Below are 19,778 nucleotides of genomic sequence, written 5' to 3' on the forward strand. Positions count from 1 at the left end.
GCTTGTCCCTCCCCAACCCCTCACCCCAACCCCCCCCTGCTGTGCTCACCCTCTCTCAAATGAATGAATAAAATCCTTAAAAAAAAAAGGAGAAAGTAGAAAACAGAACTGCAAATACGGTATACCCCTAATTATAACATATACAGACATCCACAAATATGTACTCCGAGGAAATGCACTAAAATTATCTGAAGGATAAGATGCTGGGTAAGTTTCATTTTCTTTTCCACATGGGTCTCCATTTTCATGTTCAGCAAGGAGTGTGTTCTCATTTCATGATCACTAATTGAAATAAAAGTTGCTTTCAGAAATAGAAACGAGTGCAGAAATCTACCACAAAGCAAATCATTGACTGCAGTATCCTTTTTATTAAATTATAAAACTGTTGTCAATACACACACTTTTGGAAATACGGTTTTTTGAAGTATCTGCTTTTGTGGAGCACATGGTTTTAAGGGACAAAAAATTTCTGTACCAATTTCTTGGTTTTCAAGCTATTTAGCACTGGTAACTGAACTACCAAGTATAGCTACTATATATACAGTCAGATTTTATGGAAAATATTACAAAGACAAATGCCTTGAAAAGATGACACAGTGCAGAGAAAACCATAGCTTGTAAGCTGGTAAAAAACTTTAGTCAAAATGTTTTAGTCCTGGGGATTAACATAACATTTAAAAAAAAACACTAGCACATGAAAAAAAAAAAATGTTTTAGTCCATTATGGCTCTGCATAAAGCTTCAGAGGAAGAAAATTTAAGACACTTCTCATCAAAGGCACTTAGAATTGTAATATTTCTTTGAATTTAGTTTGAGTCTGACAGTATTTTAATTCCTTTTCCACATTCTGTCTCTCACTGAAACAGTCCTCTAAGGCAGATATTGATGAGGGAAAATAGTTATCACTTCTTAATATACTTGTTAAAAATATGCAAATGAATTAATACAGAATTTGGTCCACTGAAACAGGTAACAGTATCAGACTGTAGTGTTTTTCTTAATTCTGAGCAAAAGGCCATGAACTCCCGAGACCCAGTTCCACAGAGCCTTCAGTTCTTAATCTCCATTGGCTGACCCCTGGGCTCCCCTTGAGGAGACGGGAGTTCAGGTCCCACATCTCCACAGTGTATTTTCACTAGAAAGAACCATCCCGTGGCTCAGTGGGAGCATTGCTCTGAAGCGGTGGCCGTGGAGAGACAGAAGAGTCGGTTCGCAGTCCTCTATAATTCCGTGTCCCGGTACCGGGAAGGCTGGCTGTAATAACCTCGCTTTGAGTGTTCTGACAGCTGCTGGCGGTATTCTTCCTCTTCAGCATCACTGCTGTAACTTCCTCTGGGATCCTGGTAGAGTCTGGAGGGACCTTTCTGGGGCTCAGGTGGCCTGGAACTAACAAAGTGAGAGTGTTAAATGCATCACAGCTTATCCAGTGCTTCTGACTGCCCCATGGAAGTGCGGCCATGTCCATGCCCAGGACTGACTGCAAACCTCTGAGACACACGCCACACTCTGCTGACAGACCAGGGACACTTTTGGCCCCGCTGCAGGTTCATCATCAGGGAGTAACAGGTTAAGGCCAGTGCCCACGTGGGCAGTGAGTGAGGAAGCCAGCCCTGTGCTCCTTGACCTAAGAATTCCCCCATTGGACCGAGGGTGCCTTCCCCACCTGTGTCTTTGGCTACAAGCTCATCCAGCAGAGTGACTTCTCTTCTAGTTTCAGTCAACTAGGGTCCACCTGGTTGGCTGTACCACGGTTCAATTGTTAAAGAAGACATTTGCCTCTAGTTTTCTATTGCTGTAAAACTAAACTCTAGCTTCCAGTCAGATTGGCCACAAGAAAATGTGACTTGTTTTTTTCTATTCTTGGAAGCAGGACAATCCAGTATTAAAACCTCGACAGGAAGACACTGCCGTAATTCCTGTGTTGATGTAGCATTTTAAATATAAAGCATCTTACCAACATTGGTCAATTGATTGTCACCCTCTCTTCAGACTGCACTTCAGCACAAGTGGCCTGACTTTGCTAAGTGATGCAGAGGAATTAAGGAGCTTGACTAAGAGCCAGAATATATTGAATAAGAGCCACAATTAGTATCTAAACCCAGGAATTTTGCTCATGTGCTCTCCCAATACAGTTTAGCATATCTATGCTTCAGTGTGTCAAAGGGGACTAATTTGAAATGTCAGTGATTACACTTTGTCGGTTTTACTTACAATGAAATTTTGGCTCTATAATCTTTACAATTAAATTTGACTGAATAAGGGGGCGTCTGAGTGGTGCAGTTGGTCAAGCGTCCGACTCTTGATTTCATCTCAGGTCGTGATCTCAGGGTCCTGGGATCGAGCCCTGTGTCTGGCACAGTGCTCACTGTGGAGTTTGCTTGAGATTCTCTCTCCCTCTCCCTCTGCCCCTCTTGCTTGTGCTCTCTCTCTCTCTGAAATAAATCTTTAAAAAAATTTTTTTGGGCTGAATAAGGTAAATAGTTGGCCAGGAAAAAAAGTTGTCTTGTTACACTGAAAAGTTGGTGAAGAAATTCTTTCTCAGGAGTCCAGGCCCCCTTTTTACACCTAATACTGTTGAGCAGCCCTTACCTTGTGTGCTGGGAAAGGCCAGGGTCTGGCTTGTGTGTTTTGATTGGAACTGCATAGATATCAGGATGCTTCTGAGCAATTTCAATCTGTAGTAATTACAGGGGAAGAAAAAAAAGAACAAAAGGGAAAGAATGAATAATTGCTGGGTGGCTTGCTGGTTTCTTGCTGGTCCCATTTTCCAATCCCATTTTGAATAGAGGAGGAAAAACAGAAGCAACTCTCTAGTTTTTATGGTTGTATGTGATTGCCTAGTATTACATGTCAAATAAGAAAAATGTTTAAAAGCAATGAAATTCTGCCACATGCTACAACAAGGACAAATACTGTATGATTCCATTTAAAGGGGGTTCCTAAGTAGTCAAATTCATGAAGACAGACAGTAGTATGGTGATTACCAGGGATGGGGGAGGGGATAATGGGGGGAGGTTCAGTGAGGAGGGATGAAAAAGTTCTGGAGATGGATGGTGGTGAGGACTGGAGAACACTGTAAATGTACTTAATGCCACTGAACACTTAAAAAATAGTTAAAATGGGAAAAAATGGTTAAAATGGTAAATGTTATGTATATTTTACTGCCAAAACAAACAAACAAAACAGAAAAAGAAAAATGCTCAGAAGCACTGCTGCTATTGTGACGGTCTTAAATGAAGAAAAACTCCCCTATTCACTGGGCAGAGTATGTTCCAGGAGTCTTTACTTACATTCTTCTTTGACTTGTGAAAGTTAGATATGCATATGGTACAAAAATTCAAACAGTATCAAAAAGTACAATCTATGGGCCTTTCATTTTAGCATCCAAGGTTTGCTTGGTTTCTATGGCAAATCTGGGAGCAAATTAAAATTCCGTTACCAAACAAATACAACAATGTTCTAAGGAAAAATAACTTCAGACAGGCACTGATTCTCTTGTCCTACTACTTCCCCATTCCAGAACCTGATCTAAAGTTCTGAGGTATGAAAAGCAGAATCTTTTTCACCTATACCGTTAGGCTTTCTTGATTAGAAGAAAGAGGGACACAGTGATAGCTGGTAATCTGGAAACGGGTATATACACATAGCATGTGCCTGGGGTATCAGGCACGTGAACATCCTCTTCACGTCTGTACCGGGGAAAAAAGGACTGCAAATCATTACATGAAATGAAACTGAACACTTTTACTCTTGACATGCTAAGGCAGTCTAGTGGTTTAAAAACAATTACCCTTGCATTCTGTGCTTCTTGGAGCTCTTGCATTCTCTGTAATCTTGCCTTGTGATCCATCTTCTCAAATATTTTTACTTTGCCCAGGACAGACTTGGGAGTGCCTTCTTGCTCCTCACTGCCCTCTCCCACCTCCTCACACTCTGGGGCAGGGACAGGAGTGGAGGGCTTCAGTATAGACCTTCCAAAGGCAGGTTTTGCTGCAACAGGAGGGGGATAACCTTTGGTAGATGCCCCGGAAACTTCATTACCAGCAACGGCTGAAGGGTTTGACTTATATTCATGGGATCTGGAGAAGTCAAAGGATTCTTCTCTGTTCTGGATTTTGGCCTGCAGAGAACAATGAACATATTTTTACCCTGGGCTTTCCATTTATTTTCAAATCTGTATTAGTGATTTAATACACTCCCGTTTCCTGATCAGTTTCCAGAGATGGTCAACAAATACCATTCTGACAAGGAATCAAATACTGCAGGACAAACAGCCACTGGTTGGGCATCCTGAGCCCTACCTTGCTTCCTACAAAAAAGTACTAAGAGCTCTAGGAAACCAGGGGGGTGTTGGGGAAGGGCTGGGAGGCCTGCAAGTGTAGAGGCAGATCAGACCTATTTTTGTACTAGAAGAGATTAAGATTAGTATCTTGGAGAAGACCTCAGAACAAGCCAGGGGGATTCAGGATCAAAGAGTGGGATCCTGAGTTCACATACCAAGGGTGCATGCCCTAGCCCAGAGGGAAGGCCTCTGTCCAGCCATGAATGAGACTTCAATCCTAGGCCTGCTTGTACATTTTCAGTGATACATTTTATGAGGTCACTTATTTCTGACAGCTCACATAATCAGTGATTACTTTCTTCCTATCTAAAGTATTGAGTTAAATGGAGAAATTTTATTGGGTTATTAGGGAAAGCCTCTATTTATAGATTTGATTCAGAAAGGGGGTCAAAAATGATATGACATACACCATGTGTTATTATTGATTCTGTTCTGAGTAATGATTTAATTTAAAAATAAATTATGCTGTCCTCATAATGAGAGGCATCATAAACAGTGGTGGTGATTGTTTTCTGTAATAAATCACCAGTAGGGATTTTCTGCTATCTCTAAATCAGACTGTGGGCAGAAAACTCTAACTGAAAAAGAAAAACAGATTCTGAGATCGGTGCTTCTGGACATTCAGTATTTGTCAAACTTTTATTCTTGCTGAAATAAAATTTTAAATAAAAAATAATAAATGACGGGACGCTTGGGTGGCTCAGTCGGTTAAGCGGCTGCCTTCGGCCCGGGTCATGATCCCAGGGTCCTGGGATCGAGTCCCACATCAGGCTCCTTGCCCAGCAGGGAGCCTGCTTCTCCCTCTCTCTCCTTCTGCTTGTGCTCTGTCAAATAAATAAAATCTTTAAAAAAAATAAAAATAAATGAATAAGTAAATAAATAAATAAAATACCAACAGTTCTAAAACTGTATGCTCTCTTAAAACTGACTTTCCTTCTTTTCACTCTTCCCTAATTTTGGGGTTCACCCAACAAACCAAAAGACACGTTTTAATAGCAAAAGAGTGAGCCAAAACCATAATTCAACACCATCTCATTGTGTGTGCTCTTCCTGGCTATGCAGGAAGCTTCCAGGTATCTGCTTATTCTTCCTCCCCATCGTGGGCTTCCCAGCCACATACCTTAGGTGGTTCTGGCTTGAATGCTGGGGGTGGGCTACTGTCCCTAAGTTGATCTCTGCTAGCAGCCCTCCTCATCTGAGCTCGTGGCTCTGGGCTGGGCTTCCTTACGCTCTACAAGACATAAAAGTTCATTCACAACAAGAAGATCCCAGCAAAAAGAAGAAGAACACTCATCTACTTTGCTGGACTTCTGCCAAGTTGCAAGAATTCAGAAGCTGAGGTTCATAACTTGTGTAAATTAGGATACTGACCCAGTGCTTCTTTACTGAAAAGGCAGATATCAGCATATTTCCATTAGCAAATGCTTAAGATTTTTTTTTTTTAACTAGCATCCATTATAGTAGTCTCTTCCTTTAAAATAATCCCCCCCAAAGTCCTCCTAAAGTCTAAAATCTCTTTTATCACTTACAGCTGTTAATATTTTTAAGCATAAGCTCATCTACCTGTAGCTATTAGCGAGTTAATTTATTCTTTATAACTTGTCTACCGGTATGTACTAATTTTTTGGCCTTGGTGGGTTTTATCCCCCACTCAACTTATTTTTTGGTACTTCTATTTCATAAAGAGTAAAAACCATTCACCAAAATGAGCTGACTTGCTAAAGAGAAGTCCACAAAAATAACTATTCAAATATATGGATAACCTCATCTCCATTATCCCAGTGTTCTCTGAGGTGTAACTACTAATTGGTCCTTAGTGCCTGTTGACACGATCTCTAGGATCACAGAAGTTGTCTATTCACTGGTGGATGCACAGTATGCAGGATCAGATGTATATTTGATCAGAAACTCAATTAAAAAATTGAAGTACAAGAGAGAAGGAAACTGATGGGGAAATACTTAGGAGTTTTGGCAAGATTAGAAAGGTTAAAGGTAGGATGGATAAGAAAAAGCAAGGATACCTAAAAGTACAAAGAAACCTAATCAAAGGTTACAAGTAAATACAACAAAATTGTATTTAAAAATAATGTTCCACTTGTAATTTGACAGCTGGCACATAAAGCTGTTTAGCGAATCCATCATGCTCGAGAACATCAGTGTGATGAGTGCTGATCACTCAACCTCGCCCAGCATGTCGTTCCTGTCTGGCTTTCCCATGAGCCACAAATGCTATTGTACAGGCATTGACTTAGCATCAGAAACCCCCTAAAAGTCATCTGTTCCAGCTCTAAGGAATACCTTCCACAGCACCCTGAATAAACAGCTGTCCAGAAGAATTCAAGTGAAACAGCAGAAACTCCTTTTCCTGCTCATGGCCTCACAGCCTGTGGCCTGCCTCGCCTCACCTCCTCATGCTGCACCGGCTCCGAGGAGCGGGTGATGGAAGACACCAGTGGCTCCTCAGCTGGCTCATCCAGCTCATTGTCAGTGTAGGCGCCTCCTTCGCCGTCGGTGTCTTCAAAGTCACTGATGAGGCGGCTGTCGCAACTCAGATAGTCTGCACCCATGGCAGTTAAGTAGGACATGCGGTCTTCAGGGTCATCATCCATCCCTTCCATCTAGAGGAATTTGTTTTGGAGGGTCAGTGGGGCCAACATGGCTCCTGGGAGTGGGGACTCAAGAAAATTCCCAAGGGCACAGCCAAGTGACTGAAACTTTGACTTCTAGAAAGGGAAGTCAGCTTTATTTTCCTTAAATCACTTGGCTTGAGATTACTATGTTGACTTTTTGTGCAGGGATTCAAACTAGGAACCCACCACCCTATCTATCCTTACTACCATCCTGTATCCCAATACTGAGCCATGCTTCCTCAGATTGTTGTGCTTCTCCTCTTCAAGACTTTGAGCTCCTTTCAAGCTTTTTCTGCTAATACTGTCTCTTGTAATAATATACACTGCCTGGTGCTGCATACCTCTCCATTCCTCCACAAGATTCTCAAATCCTTGAGGAAGGAAGCTGTGTCCTGTTCAACCTGTTCTCACAAAGGAGGCTATAGCACAGAACCTCAGTAGGCTGTAAGCACTCAGAAGATGCTAGACACCTTGACTAAATATGCAGTTTCCAAAGGGCAAGACTAGGACTCAACAATCTAATTGGTTAATTGAGTCATTTTTGCAACAAAATCTTCCTCTGACCTCTCACAAACTAGTTCAATTCAGCTGGACTACAGAATACTAGCACCAAAGCCTTAGAACCACAAGAAATTGTATAATCTCTTTGCTTCCTCCCTTCAGTAGAACTATGGGTAAACTACCTGCAAGGATGAGAAGCTAGCCAATTTTAGAAGCCTACACAAGGTTCCGAGCACCCTCTTACCAACCTACTCAAATTCCGAATTCCTAGGACACATTCTCCTCCAATCTTCTAAGCTAATGATTCCAACTCTGCTAGCTTTTCCTTTTTTTTTTTTTTTTAATAATTCTCCATGACCCTTATCCTCACCTCTCCCTTCCATGCTGACTTTCCCATATCCTTAGTAAGAAAGCTGTGGAGCTCAGCACAAGATCTTGTAAGCTCTGATTAGTGTGCTTGGAATACAACACTAGTTACTACGTTAAAAGTAAAAGGGAAGTGAATGTAGGGTCACATACATCACATTCTACTTTTCTTTGAAAAGTCCCTTCATTTTATTACTTTTTCAGAGAATTTGTAAAATTTCAAACTTGATTAGCACATATGCTGGAATCACTTCAAATGGGCATGGTTTGACTACATTCACTACCCTCCTGAGAAAAGATTCAGAACATGGACTCTCACCTCGTAGCAGAGTATCTATGCCACATACCTTTCCTTCAGAGACCCAAACTGCTTCTCCTTGCTGATGCTGAATTGTGTCCTTCAAGCTTCCAAACCAGCTATCATTGGCTGAATTTAGGTTGATAGTAGCTATAGAAATGTAAACAAGAGGTTTGCATCAATTTCCAGAGGACCGTTTATTAAAAATGCTACTTCACATAATTTTACTCATTTTTGTCATATTTGAATTAAAACTTTGGCAAATGCAAGAGAAAGTACACACATATTTGAAAAATAAATCCCTTTAGTTGAATGTAATTACAACCATTACTGCTCTAGCTGTTGGGAGATTACATTACAGATGAATGTTCTAAAGCCAAAAATGAATTACTTTCTTTTCAGAATGTCTATTTTTCAGAAAAGCTACCTTTAAAAGGTATGTTTAACAATTGTGTTTTTAGGAGCAAAGAAAACACATCTAAAACCTAAAAGTACTGCATTTTTAAGATCGTTACATAGGCATGGATGTTATAAATAAGAAAAGCATACACAAATTTACTGTTGGATATCTCCAAAAAAAAATACTAAAGGTAACATTTAAGTTATATTATTTTTGATAGGCTTAAATATTTTAGAATATGTATACAGATTAACCAAACTCTACAGGTGTGTATTTAAAGAATATGTATTTTCTATTCAGAACAAAATATACCTTATATAATAGTACTATGGATCAACCAAGCACTTTTCCAAATACCTTACATGGATGAGCTCATTTCTTGTTTATCCAAACCTTAAAAAGTAGGTATCACTACTGTCCCCATTTTACAGAAGAGAAATTGAGGCACAGTATTGAGAGTATCTAGCCCAAGGCCTCACACCAAACAAGTGAAGAAACCTAGATACAAGCTCAGAAGTTTGCTTTTAGAACCTATGGCCTTAGCCACCATAGAGCACAGCCCATCTAAAAACAAATACAAGGGCGCCTGGGTGGCTCAGATGGTTAAGTGTCTGCCTTCGGCTCAGGTCATGATCCCAGGGTCCTGGGATCGAGTCCTGCATCGGGATCCCTGCGCCTTGGGGAGCCTGCTTCTCCCTCTGCCTCTCATGAATAAATAAATAAAATCTTTAAAAATAATAAAAATAAAAACAAACACAAAATACCAACCAAGTAAAACATATGCAGTCGTTCTCCAGCAATATGAATTTATGGACCTAACAGGGATAAAATGGTCAAGCAAATTGCTCCAGAATAATAAATTAAGTCGGGCCTAAAATAATCAGACTGCAGGTAAATTAGGATATTTTTTTAAACTGTGTCATAGCCTTTTAATAAAGGCTATGACATTATGTGTAGCACCCAAAAGAAAACTAGGGCTTGGTAAAAGTTAGGCCCCCTGGTCCATCTATCCTGAAGTCTGTGTAATGCCATATACATACATACATATGTGTGTGTGTGTGTGTGTGTGTGTAGCCAAAAAAGAACCATAAAGCAATTTGTAAGCAATTATGTTTCAAGTTTTCTTCTAAATAACCTGTACCATTCTTTCATTTAAAATGTTCTAACCCTGACCGTGGAAAGTCCTGAATGAGCTTAGAATTTCCTTCATATCAGTTATTTATAGCATTAGAATAAGCTGATACATTGCACAACTCAAGGAAAATTAACCTTGATTCCTTGGGCTTTTGTATCCTGATCACTGCACTTTGCAAAGATTTTTTTTTTTTTTTAAAGATTTTATTTATTTGACAGAGACAAAGTGAGAGAAGGAACACAAGCAGAGGGCGTGGGAGAGGGAGAGGCAGGCTTCCCACTAAGCAGGGAGCCCGATGCGGGGCTCGATCCCAGGACTCTGGAATCATGACCTGAGCTGAAGGCAGATGCTTAACAGCTGAGCCATCCAGGCACCCCTGTACTTTGCAAAGATTATTGTGCTCTTGGGTAAAATATGATGCCATAGTATTTAAATATGGAAGTGAGATTATACACCCCAGAAACAAAATGAGTGGTTTGCAGTAAATGTATACATTAAGCTGCTTTTTGAGCTTTATGTTGGAATTATTTAAGATGAATATAATCTGTATTTATCGTGAGGAAAACCTAAAGTTAAAAGGGCCATTTATGAAATGAAGAAAATATGTTCATGCCTCCTGATACAATGAAAAAGTCATAAGACCTTACTGAATTCACACTGAATCAAGTATATGGAAAAAAAAAAAAAAAACAAACAAACCCTCATAGTAGCTAATTTCTTAAGCCCCCTATAAAGGTAACACAGACTAAGCTGGTACCATCCAGTTCATGCACTTGACCTACTTTTAAGATGTGGGTGGCACAACTTGATATTGCCTTCCCTTGCTGTCAAGTACCTTTGGTTTACTGTTGGCTTTTGCTCATTAGGTTTTTCAGATTCTTTGTGAGCATTATTATACGCTATATGTATGAGTTACTTCCTATTGCTCCCAACCTCTGGACTAGGCCTAAATCCCTTGGATAGGCCTAATGCATCTCTCAAACTCCAGACAGTGAATTATCTAAAGAATCTGCACTCAGCCTCTGTCTTGGCTGGGAGTCCTGGGACTCTGAGGGCATCCATTTCCAGCCCCAGCACAAGTATGGTCATTACTCCCTCCCCAGCCAAGGAGGGTGTTGGGAAGTGCCAAGTGCAACAGCAGAAGGTGATATGTATGGCTGGATGGGTAGGGAGAAAGTGGAATGACTGTGAAGGATACTGGCTTTCTTTTTAGAATGATGAAAACATCCTAAAATTGACTGTGGTGATGGCTGTACAGCTCTGAATATACTAAAAACCACTGAACTGTACACTTTAAATGGGTAAATTATAGGGTATGTAAATTAAATCTCAATAAACCTATTCATGTGGCAGGTACCCCTCTAAACGAGCAACCATCAACCAAGGTGCCCCAGCCAGAGGACAGCACCTTCCATCTGCTTCCTCTGGTTACCAGTCTCTATATTCCGTTGGGAAACCAAGAATTGGCTACTGCAGTTGGGGTTTTTTCAGCTGGTACAAGTTTCACTTTTTCCCTCAAGTCTTTTCAAAGACTGTAATGACATGGAACTATTTTTTTTAACATGTAATACTGAAAGATAATAAAATAGGTTTAATATCACTAATAATAATCAGTAGCCTTTGTTTAGGACTTACGGAGTCCCAGGACTGACCTGTAAAAATTTCACATTACTGAAACCTGGGGAAGCTGATAAAGTGTGAGAATATTCTGTGGTACTTGAAAAATCCCACAGTTTCACATAAATGGTGGCCCTGCTTGGGTTTCTCAGTCCACAGTTCCATTTCATTGGTCTTCAAACCATGAACGGAGTACTTCAGGAATTTCAAGAAAACATGTAATTCAAACCTTATGTTTGGAAAAATAACTGTGATAAGCACACACTAAAGCATTCTGTAAGGAAGGGCAGCCTAACATTTTAACTTACAATGATAATTAACTCGCTTTGGGGCAGATCTCAGAATAAAGCTTCCCTTGTCATCTCCACTTAACGGAGGAGTACCTTGAGTTTGCAAGGGGAGTCATTTTAATATTGTCATAATTAAATACTCCTCTGCGGGAAACGGAAGCTTCTCATTACTGTGCAACAAGGGAAAAATAGGATACTGAGCCTGGGGAGACCACCTGCAACCTGGATTTTGAATTACTGTATTCATCAGCTCAGTTCTATTCTTCCTACTCTTAAGTAAAAAAAAAATGCCGTAAGTTTATTTCCCTTCCTGGTATCTCCTATCCTCACATGAACCCCAAATTCAACTCTAAAGCAAGCCCCTAGTCATTCAGTTGACTTAAGCAAAGGTGGGCGGAGGGGATGAAGTGGGGATAGGTTTAATATCAGTCACAACCTTGCAGGTCTTGGTTAAGTGGATGAATTATCTGTTAAATGGAGGAATTACACTCTATGACCCTTTCTGGCATTAAAAAATACATTTGTGCTGTAACATACAGAAAAGTGGACACACACAGTCAGAGACACCACAGTGTTATCTGGGCTCAGCCATACTAGACGTGTGACCTTGCAGAAGTTGCTGGCCTTTCTTACGGTCCAATGAGCAAACATGAAAGGCTGACCACTGTTAGCTACTGCTATAATAAAAATAGTAATAATATTATTACCGTAAGTAGTAGCAGAAGTAAAAACAACAGAGGAAACATTATGTATGAATGTATCAAAAACACAAGCTCTTAAGACTCTACATTCACAAAAACCCAGTTTTATTATAGACCACTCTCTCCTGTACCTGTCAGTTTCAGCATTTCACCACAGTGGTAAACAGTGCATCTCTTTAACAAGAGAAGCCAGTGACAATAAAACAAGAGTCCAGTGTGGACATACATTCATCTACTCGCCACTCGCCACCCGCCCCCTCCCTCCCTCCCCAGTGTCAGATCCGCTAGAAATGACCTAAGTAGAGGGAGAGCAGCATTGAACTCGAAAGGCTGTCGTTATCCTAAGGATGTTCTATCCATACAGTCCCTTCATGCTGCTCCCACAAAACTGCTTGACCAAAAACTTGACATAACCCTTTTAAACCCTGATTTATACCACATTCACAGAACTAGTCACATATATAGGTCTTGCATATATTCAGTTACTAAACATGCTACATTCTTAGATTATTTTACTTCTATAAGGAATAGCAGCAATGGGTCTTAATATCAGGAACTTAAAAAAATTCTATTATGTGAAATTTTAACCATATACAGAGAGAACATGATCTTCCTTGTCTACATTACCCAGCTTCCACAACTGTCAACTCTTGGCCAGTCTTGTCTATATCCCCACCCACTCTCCTCACCGAAGATAATTTAAGCAAATGCTAGGCATCATATTAGGTCATCCATAAATATTTTATTTAGTATACATTTCTAGAAGATAAAGACTCCTTATTTTTAAACATAATCACAGTATCATTTATTATCCTAAAAATGAGAGTAATAAATCCTCAATATCATCTAATACACAGAGTGTTCAAGTTTCTATTTTGGGGACCATTTTAAATAATGAAACCAAGTTCCTACCACTCTGTTAGTGCACACATGCATGGTAAATAGAGAAGAGTGATAGAATCTATATAGAGATGTGGGTGTTAGATGGTGCGTTGGGCTCAATCACTGGCCTGCAGTCCCACACAAAATTTTGAACCCATCAAAATGACCAATTTTTGCATGTCATGGATCTTTACGATCATTTTCAATCTAAATTAAATATAAAAATGCCATGAGTCTAGTTATCGTTTTATAGGATTAGTTTCTTTTCAAAGAGTCATGAATAGGATTTCAGATTACTCTTCAGATTATTTTCTTATTTCTTCCATTCTTCAATTCTCTGTTTCCCACTGTGGAGCAAAGAGACAACATTTTAAATTTCACTTACCTGTAAAAAGATGTGCACAAGTTTTTTTAAGCTTGTTGGCTTGATCATATAACTTCCGAGAACTTTTGTTGGACGTTGGATTCAACCTCTGTCTCAAGGTTTTGACACCTTGTCTAGAGTCTGGGTTGAAAAAAATCACAATCGGGAACCACTGAGTATAATTCAACAGGTCCACAGCTTTAGGAGTCACATCCAATAGTGCATGCTTATCCTGTTAGAAATGGGGAAAAGTTATGTAAATGAGTATGTAAAGTCACAGAGCAGCAAAGAGTTTGTCTTAAGGATACATCAGGTAAAACTTGTCCGTTTAAACCAAAAAGCAGAAAACAATTTCCTCCACATTATGCCCACTTCTGAGTAAACGAATTAACAGGTTATTTGGTATTATGTTGAGAACTCTGAAAAAAACCAGTATATCACTGCCACTGAACATCAGCTGGTTTCCACACAATGCAACAGCTTACGTTTATATTCATTTTTTTATCATTAACATTTAATGATTATTAAAATACAGATTCTGTTCCAAAAAGACTACGGCAAACTGTGACCCAGTTCTTTCTGACAACATGGCCTTTGGATGAGCTTCCTCACCTGTTCGATAATTTGCCGCACAGTATTTAACCGCACCACCCCACTGGATTTCTCAGATCCTGCATCTTTTGGTTCTGTTTCTGCAAAAGCAAAACAAAGAGCTAAGTAATTTTTTTTAGAAATCAGGACCAAAGACTCCAACCCAGCATCAGCAATGATGGAACATCTGACATCAGGAGCCGCCCTGAAGAGACCATGAAAAGGGCCCACACCACCTCTTTAAGTGAAATCTAATCATGAGGAAGGAGGCAGTCTGACAGGTGAGACAGGGGCTTGGACTCTGCAAGATAGCAAGATAGAAAATGAGGTAGAAAACAGGAGGATTCTAGAAAGACATAAACAGACTATATACTAAGTATTACTATATCATTGTTAAATTTCCTGGCTGTGATGATGTAGTGTGGTTGTACAGGAGAAGAATGTCCTTGTCCTGAGGAGATTCACATGGGTAAAAAATGTTATAATGTCTGCAACTTAATTTCAAATGGCTCAAAAGAAATTTTTTAAATCGTGTAAGTGTCTATGTCTATGGTAGGGGATGTATAAGGCAAAACTTTTTGATCGGTGACAGTGACTCCATGTGCAGGATATGTGGGCATTCATTATTTTTTTCATTTATCCTGTGTATTAGATATTTTTCAAAATAAAAATTGGGAGAGAAAAAAATAATCAACAGACTTACTAGCAGTTTGGAACAGGTCCGGTAACTCATTTGCCAACTTTTCCAGTGCTATATCTGCTATAGGGCCAAATAAGACCACAGGTCTCTTGAAACCAGCTGAAATGAGACAAGAAAGGCCATGGAAACACATTTCCTCAGCTACTAAGATAAGAAGCAAAAGTATTTTACAGGCTAGTGATAACATGACTAAATGAAGAAATTGTGTTCTCCCTCCCCCAATTCAGCCCCGCTCTTTTCTGAAGAATATGCCTCACTCCTCTCCCCAGGACCAAAAATAACTTTGCTATTGGTAATATATATAAATTTCTGAATGGTAGTATTAAAAACAATTACTGAAGACGTGGAAATACACCGCCTTGTAGGAATCTACACAGCTCACTTTTTTGAAAGTCTTATATTTCATGTATGAATATGATTACACAGCTCACTTTTTTGAAAGTCTTATTTCATGTATGAATATGATAACACTCTAGTCTGGCTTTGGTTTAAGTAGTATGGTAAGTTTGAACCTGACTATTACAGTCTGAAAATGAAGAAAAACAGGCTCAGAGCCCAGTCAGATCATTTCCTGGCCCCACTTGGCTTTCTTACCTTCTCGCAGCAAAACCCTCTCATAAGCCGGGAACTTGGTGCTAACTGACACAACAGCTGTTAGATCTTCCCGACTCTTCCTTAAGTTTTTCTTCACACCAGATCTCTGGCCACGCATTCTCCAGAAATCTGCTCTGTCCCCAGCATTGTCTCTCTGGGCATTCTGAACGCTGGCCATTTGTTCAGCTCTGAGAGAAGAAACCACAGATAGTAAATCTCTAAAGCCAGAAAATGCACAAATGAAGTTAAAATTAACCAAAACCAGTCAATGTTGTTTATGAACTTGGATTACAGAAGATGCAGCTTGAGACTGGAAAAAGTTTCACAGAGTGGGAAATGTGGGAACTTTCTTTACCCAGTGGAAGCAGAGAAAGGCTGGGTGCCCATAACATCTACCAGAAATAGCTCAGTAACATAATAAACTTGGCTCATTCTGGTAGGCTGGTATACAGTAAACATAACCAAAATGCCTGCCAAAGTACAATTATCTTTCTTACTTTCCCCAGTCAGCCAACCAACAAGTGTTAACTGGGGCGCATAAGCCTCTCCCAAGGCTGGGGGCCAGACAGTGGTCAAGCGCAACTCGTCTCTGAGAGCTGTGTCTATGCACTCCAGCCACTCTGGCACCTGTTTGCGTGCCGTGCGAGGTATGCTGTGCGAGGTAGCAGACTCTCCATAGCAAACTGTTTAAACACCAGCCAGGGGTAACAACCAACGACATGATGCTAACTAAATACAGCAAACCAGTTGGTGGCTATCTCACAGTCCCAGGCCACTTCTCATGAACCAGAAGTAGGTGATGGGAGAGGACACAAAGGCAAATGATGAAGTCATGTGGGGCTTCCTCTCTGAACAGGAAAGGGACTGTAATTGATTTATGGGGGGAAAGCTTAAGAGAGGTGTATGGGAGTACGTGATCTCAGATACCTGCTTTTGTTGGGGATTAAACCTTTCTCCAATTCGTTTCCAATCCTCACAGCCAGCCAGTGGCCCAGCTTGCCATCGTACAGCGTATCTACGACTCGGAAGACCTCCCCCCTGGTGAAGGCCAGGCTCTGTGGGGTTTCCTTCTCACATTCAAAGTGGCTTCTTATAAAAAATGAATCCCCTCTGCCACAAGCCAGGATGTCTCTATACACTGAAAAACAAAAGCATTCTTGTATGTTGCAGTCTGCTTAGCCAGAGGTCTTTTCTTGAAGAGTTACCAGCTTCTTCTATTTCTATCACCCTTTTTACTTCTCTTCATTTAGTAAACTCAGTGGACAGGCCGTATGGGAATCAGGACTCAAACAGGAAGAAGTTAGATTTCATTAGTTGCTGTGATGGTTAATTTTGTGTGTCAACTTGACTGGGCCACAGGGTGCCCAGATAGTTGGTCAAACATTCTGTATGTGTAACTGAGGGTATTATGGAATGAGATTAACATTTAAATTGGTAGACTGAGTAAAACAGATTGTGCTCCTACTGGGTATTTACCCCAAAGATACAAATGTAGTGAACCGAAGGGGTACGTGCACCCCAATGTTTATAGCAGCAATGTCCACAACAGCCAAACTGTGGGAAGAGTCAACATGTCCATCAACAAATAAATGGATAAAGATGTGGTATATATATATACAATGGAACATTATGCAGCCATCAAACAAACCCAAAATCTTGCCATTTACAACAACATGGATAGAACTAGAGGATATTATGCTAAGCGAAATAAGTCAATCAGAGAAAGACAAGTATCATATGATCTCCCTGATATGAGGAATTTGAGAAACAAGGCAGAGGATCATAGGGGAAGGGAGGGAAAAATGAAACAAGACAAAACCCGAGACAGAGACAAACCATAAGAGACTCTTAATCTCAGGAAACAAACTGAGGTTTGCTGGAGTGGTGGGGGGTGAGAGGGATGGGGTGGCTGGGTGATGGACACTGGGGAGAGTATGTGCTATGGTGAGCACTGTGAATTACGTTAAGACTGATGAATCACAGACCTGTACCCCTGAAACAAATATGCATTATATGTTTAAAAAAAAAAAAAGATAGTAGGAAGGGAAAAATGAAGGGGGGGGAATCGGAGGGGGAGATGAACCATGAGAGACTATGGACTCTGAGAAACAAACTGAGGGTTTTAGAGGGGAGGGGGTGGGGGGACGGGTTAGCCTGGTAATGGGTATTAAAGAGGGCACGTACTGCATGGAGCACTGGGTGTTATACGCAAACAATGAATCATGGAACACTACATCAAAAACTAATGATGTATGAAAAAGTGCTCAATATCGCTCAGCATCAGGGAAATCCAAATCAAAACCTCAATGAGATACCACCTCACACTAGTCAGAATGGCTAAAATTAACAAGTCAGGAAACGACAGATGTCGGCGGGGACGCGGAGAAAGGGGAACCCTCCTACACTGTTGGTGGGAATGCAAGCTGGTGCAGCCACTCTGGAAAACTGTATGGAGGTTCCTCAAAAAGTTGAAAATAGAGCTCTACCATATGATCCAGCAATTGCACTACTGGGTATTTACCCCAAAGATACAAAAGTAGGGATCCGAAGGGTTACGTGCACCCCGATGTTTATAGCAGCAATGTCCACAATAGCCAAACTGTGGAAAGAGCCAAGATGTCCATCGACAGATGAATGGATAAAGAAGATGTGGTATATATATACAATGGAATATTATGCAGCCATCAAAAGGAATGAGATCTTGCCATTTGCAACGATGTGGATGGAACTGGAGGGTATTATGTTGAGTGAAATAAGTCAAACAGAGAAAGACATGTATCATATGATCTCACTGATATGAGGAATTCTTGATCGCAGGAAACAAACTGAGGGTTGCTGGAGTGGGGGGTGGGGTGGGGTGGGAGGGATGGGGTGACTGGGTGATAGACACTGGGGAGGGTATGTGCTCTGGTAAGCGCTGTGAATTGTGCAAGACTGTTGAATCTCAGATCTGTACCTCTGAAACAAATAATGCAATATATGTTAAGAAAAAAAAAAAGAAGAAGAAGGTAACAGGAGGGGAAGAATGAAGGGGGGGAAATCGGAGGGGTAGACGAACCATGAGAGACGATGGACTCTGAAAAACAAACAGGGTTCTAGAGGGGAGGGGGGTGGGAGGATGGGTTAGCCTGGTGGTGGGTATTGAGGAGGGCACATTCTGCATGGAGCACTGGGTGTTATGCACAAACAATGAATCATGGAACACTTCATCTAAAATTAATAATGTAATGTATGGGGATTAACATAAGAATAAATAAAAAAAAACTAATGATGTAATGTATGGTGACTACCATAACATAATAAAAAAAAAAACAGATTGTGCTCCCTTGTGTGGTGGGCCTTGTCAATCAGTTGAAGGCCTGAATAAAACAGAAAGGTGAACCCTTCTCCAAGTAAGAAAAAAATGAACTCTTCCTGTTTTATGAACTAGGACATCAGCTTTCTTCCTGCCTTCAGACTCAAATGGAGACATCAGGTCTTCCTGGATTGTGAGCTTGCCAGCCTTCAGACTGTGACTACACTATCAGCTCTTCCAGTTGTCAGGCCTCCAGACTTGGACTGGAACCAAATCATGGGCTCTCCTGGGTCTCCAACCTGCCAACTCACCCTGCAGGCCTTGGGAGTTGGCAGCCTCCATCATCATGTGAGATAGTTCCTTATAATAAACCTCTATCTACATATACACACACCCCCTATGGATTCTGTTTCTCTAGAGAACCCGAATACACTTGCCAATCAACCTCTGAAGCCGACTGGGAAGATGCTATCAACCCCCATTTTACAGATGAGAACAATGAGGCCTGCAAGGGTGTAGCATCAGACTGATAAGCGTTAATGTGGAAGCTGACCCAAAGACGTGGCCCTTTGCATCTTTCATATGGAAAAGTCAGTAAACTCCAGACAATAGTTAAGGATAGATCACTGTTCAGAAAAGCAGTTTTATTCCAAACTGACACAACTGGTAAAATTATTTCGGTGCACAGAAAACATTTCTATAGAACACTAAGTGGTACCCAAATTTTCTCCACATACCTGTGACCCAGAAATTGAGTGTGAAGATATACTTCAAATTTTTAATACCCAGACTATTCTGGTCCCAAGATAGCTCTCTCATCCTTCCCCCACTCCCCAAATTAAAATAATGACCAGATTTGCTCACCATCAGCTCGGCTCTGAGCTAAAATCGTCACCATTTCACCTTTGGGGATTTCGAGCAGGTAGAGAACAGCGTCTTCCCGAACCAGCCCTCTGAAATCCTGTGTGTTCACCTGACAGGAAGGTCAAACAGAAAGACAACAAAAACAACGAAAAATAAGTTATTTTTAAAAAGATGCCACCTAAGATTTTGCTTTTATCAGGGCCCACCC

General features: G+C 40.7%; 1 protein-coding gene across 10 annotated transcripts in view; it reads right to left on the reverse strand.

Moving 5' to 3' along the window:
• Positions 1-348: 348 nt before the first annotated feature.
• Positions 349-19,778, reverse strand: part of TJP2 (tight junction protein 2) — a 189,344-nt gene continuing 169,914 nt past the window's right edge. For 8 of the 10 annotated variants that reach the window (XM_035029082.1, XM_035029081.1, XM_035029084.1 and 5 more), the window contains 12 exons: positions 19,571-19,679; positions 16,339-16,549; positions 15,412-15,599; positions 14,821-14,916; positions 14,139-14,218; positions 13,548-13,758; positions 8,187-8,287; positions 6,748-6,960; positions 5,463-5,573; positions 3,791-4,120; positions 2,590-2,675; positions 349-1,386 (listed from right to left, as the gene is read on the reverse strand). In XM_035029082.1, the coding sequence (XP_034884973.1) occupies positions 1,221-1,386; positions 2,590-2,675; positions 3,791-4,120; positions 5,463-5,573; positions 6,748-6,960; positions 8,187-8,287; positions 13,548-13,758; positions 14,139-14,218; positions 14,821-14,916; positions 15,412-15,599; positions 16,339-16,549; positions 19,571-19,679 (1,902 nt within the window). In that variant the 3' untranslated portion in view covers positions 349-1,220. The remainder of the gene's footprint in view (positions 1,387-2,589; positions 2,676-3,790; positions 4,121-5,462; positions 5,574-6,747; positions 6,961-8,186; positions 8,288-13,547; positions 13,759-14,138; positions 14,219-14,820; positions 14,917-15,411; positions 15,600-16,338; positions 16,550-19,570; positions 19,680-19,778) is intronic. The other 2 variants (XM_035029083.1, XM_035029088.1) reach the window with 1 other exon arrangement.

This window comes from Mirounga leonina, unplaced genomic scaffold (assembly GCF_011800145.1).
Source record: "Mirounga leonina isolate KUSES-001 unplaced genomic scaffold, KU_Mleo_1.0 Mir_224, whole genome shotgun sequence".
NCBI classification, from domain to species: domain Eukaryota; kingdom Metazoa; phylum Chordata; class Mammalia; order Carnivora; family Phocidae; genus Mirounga; species Mirounga leonina.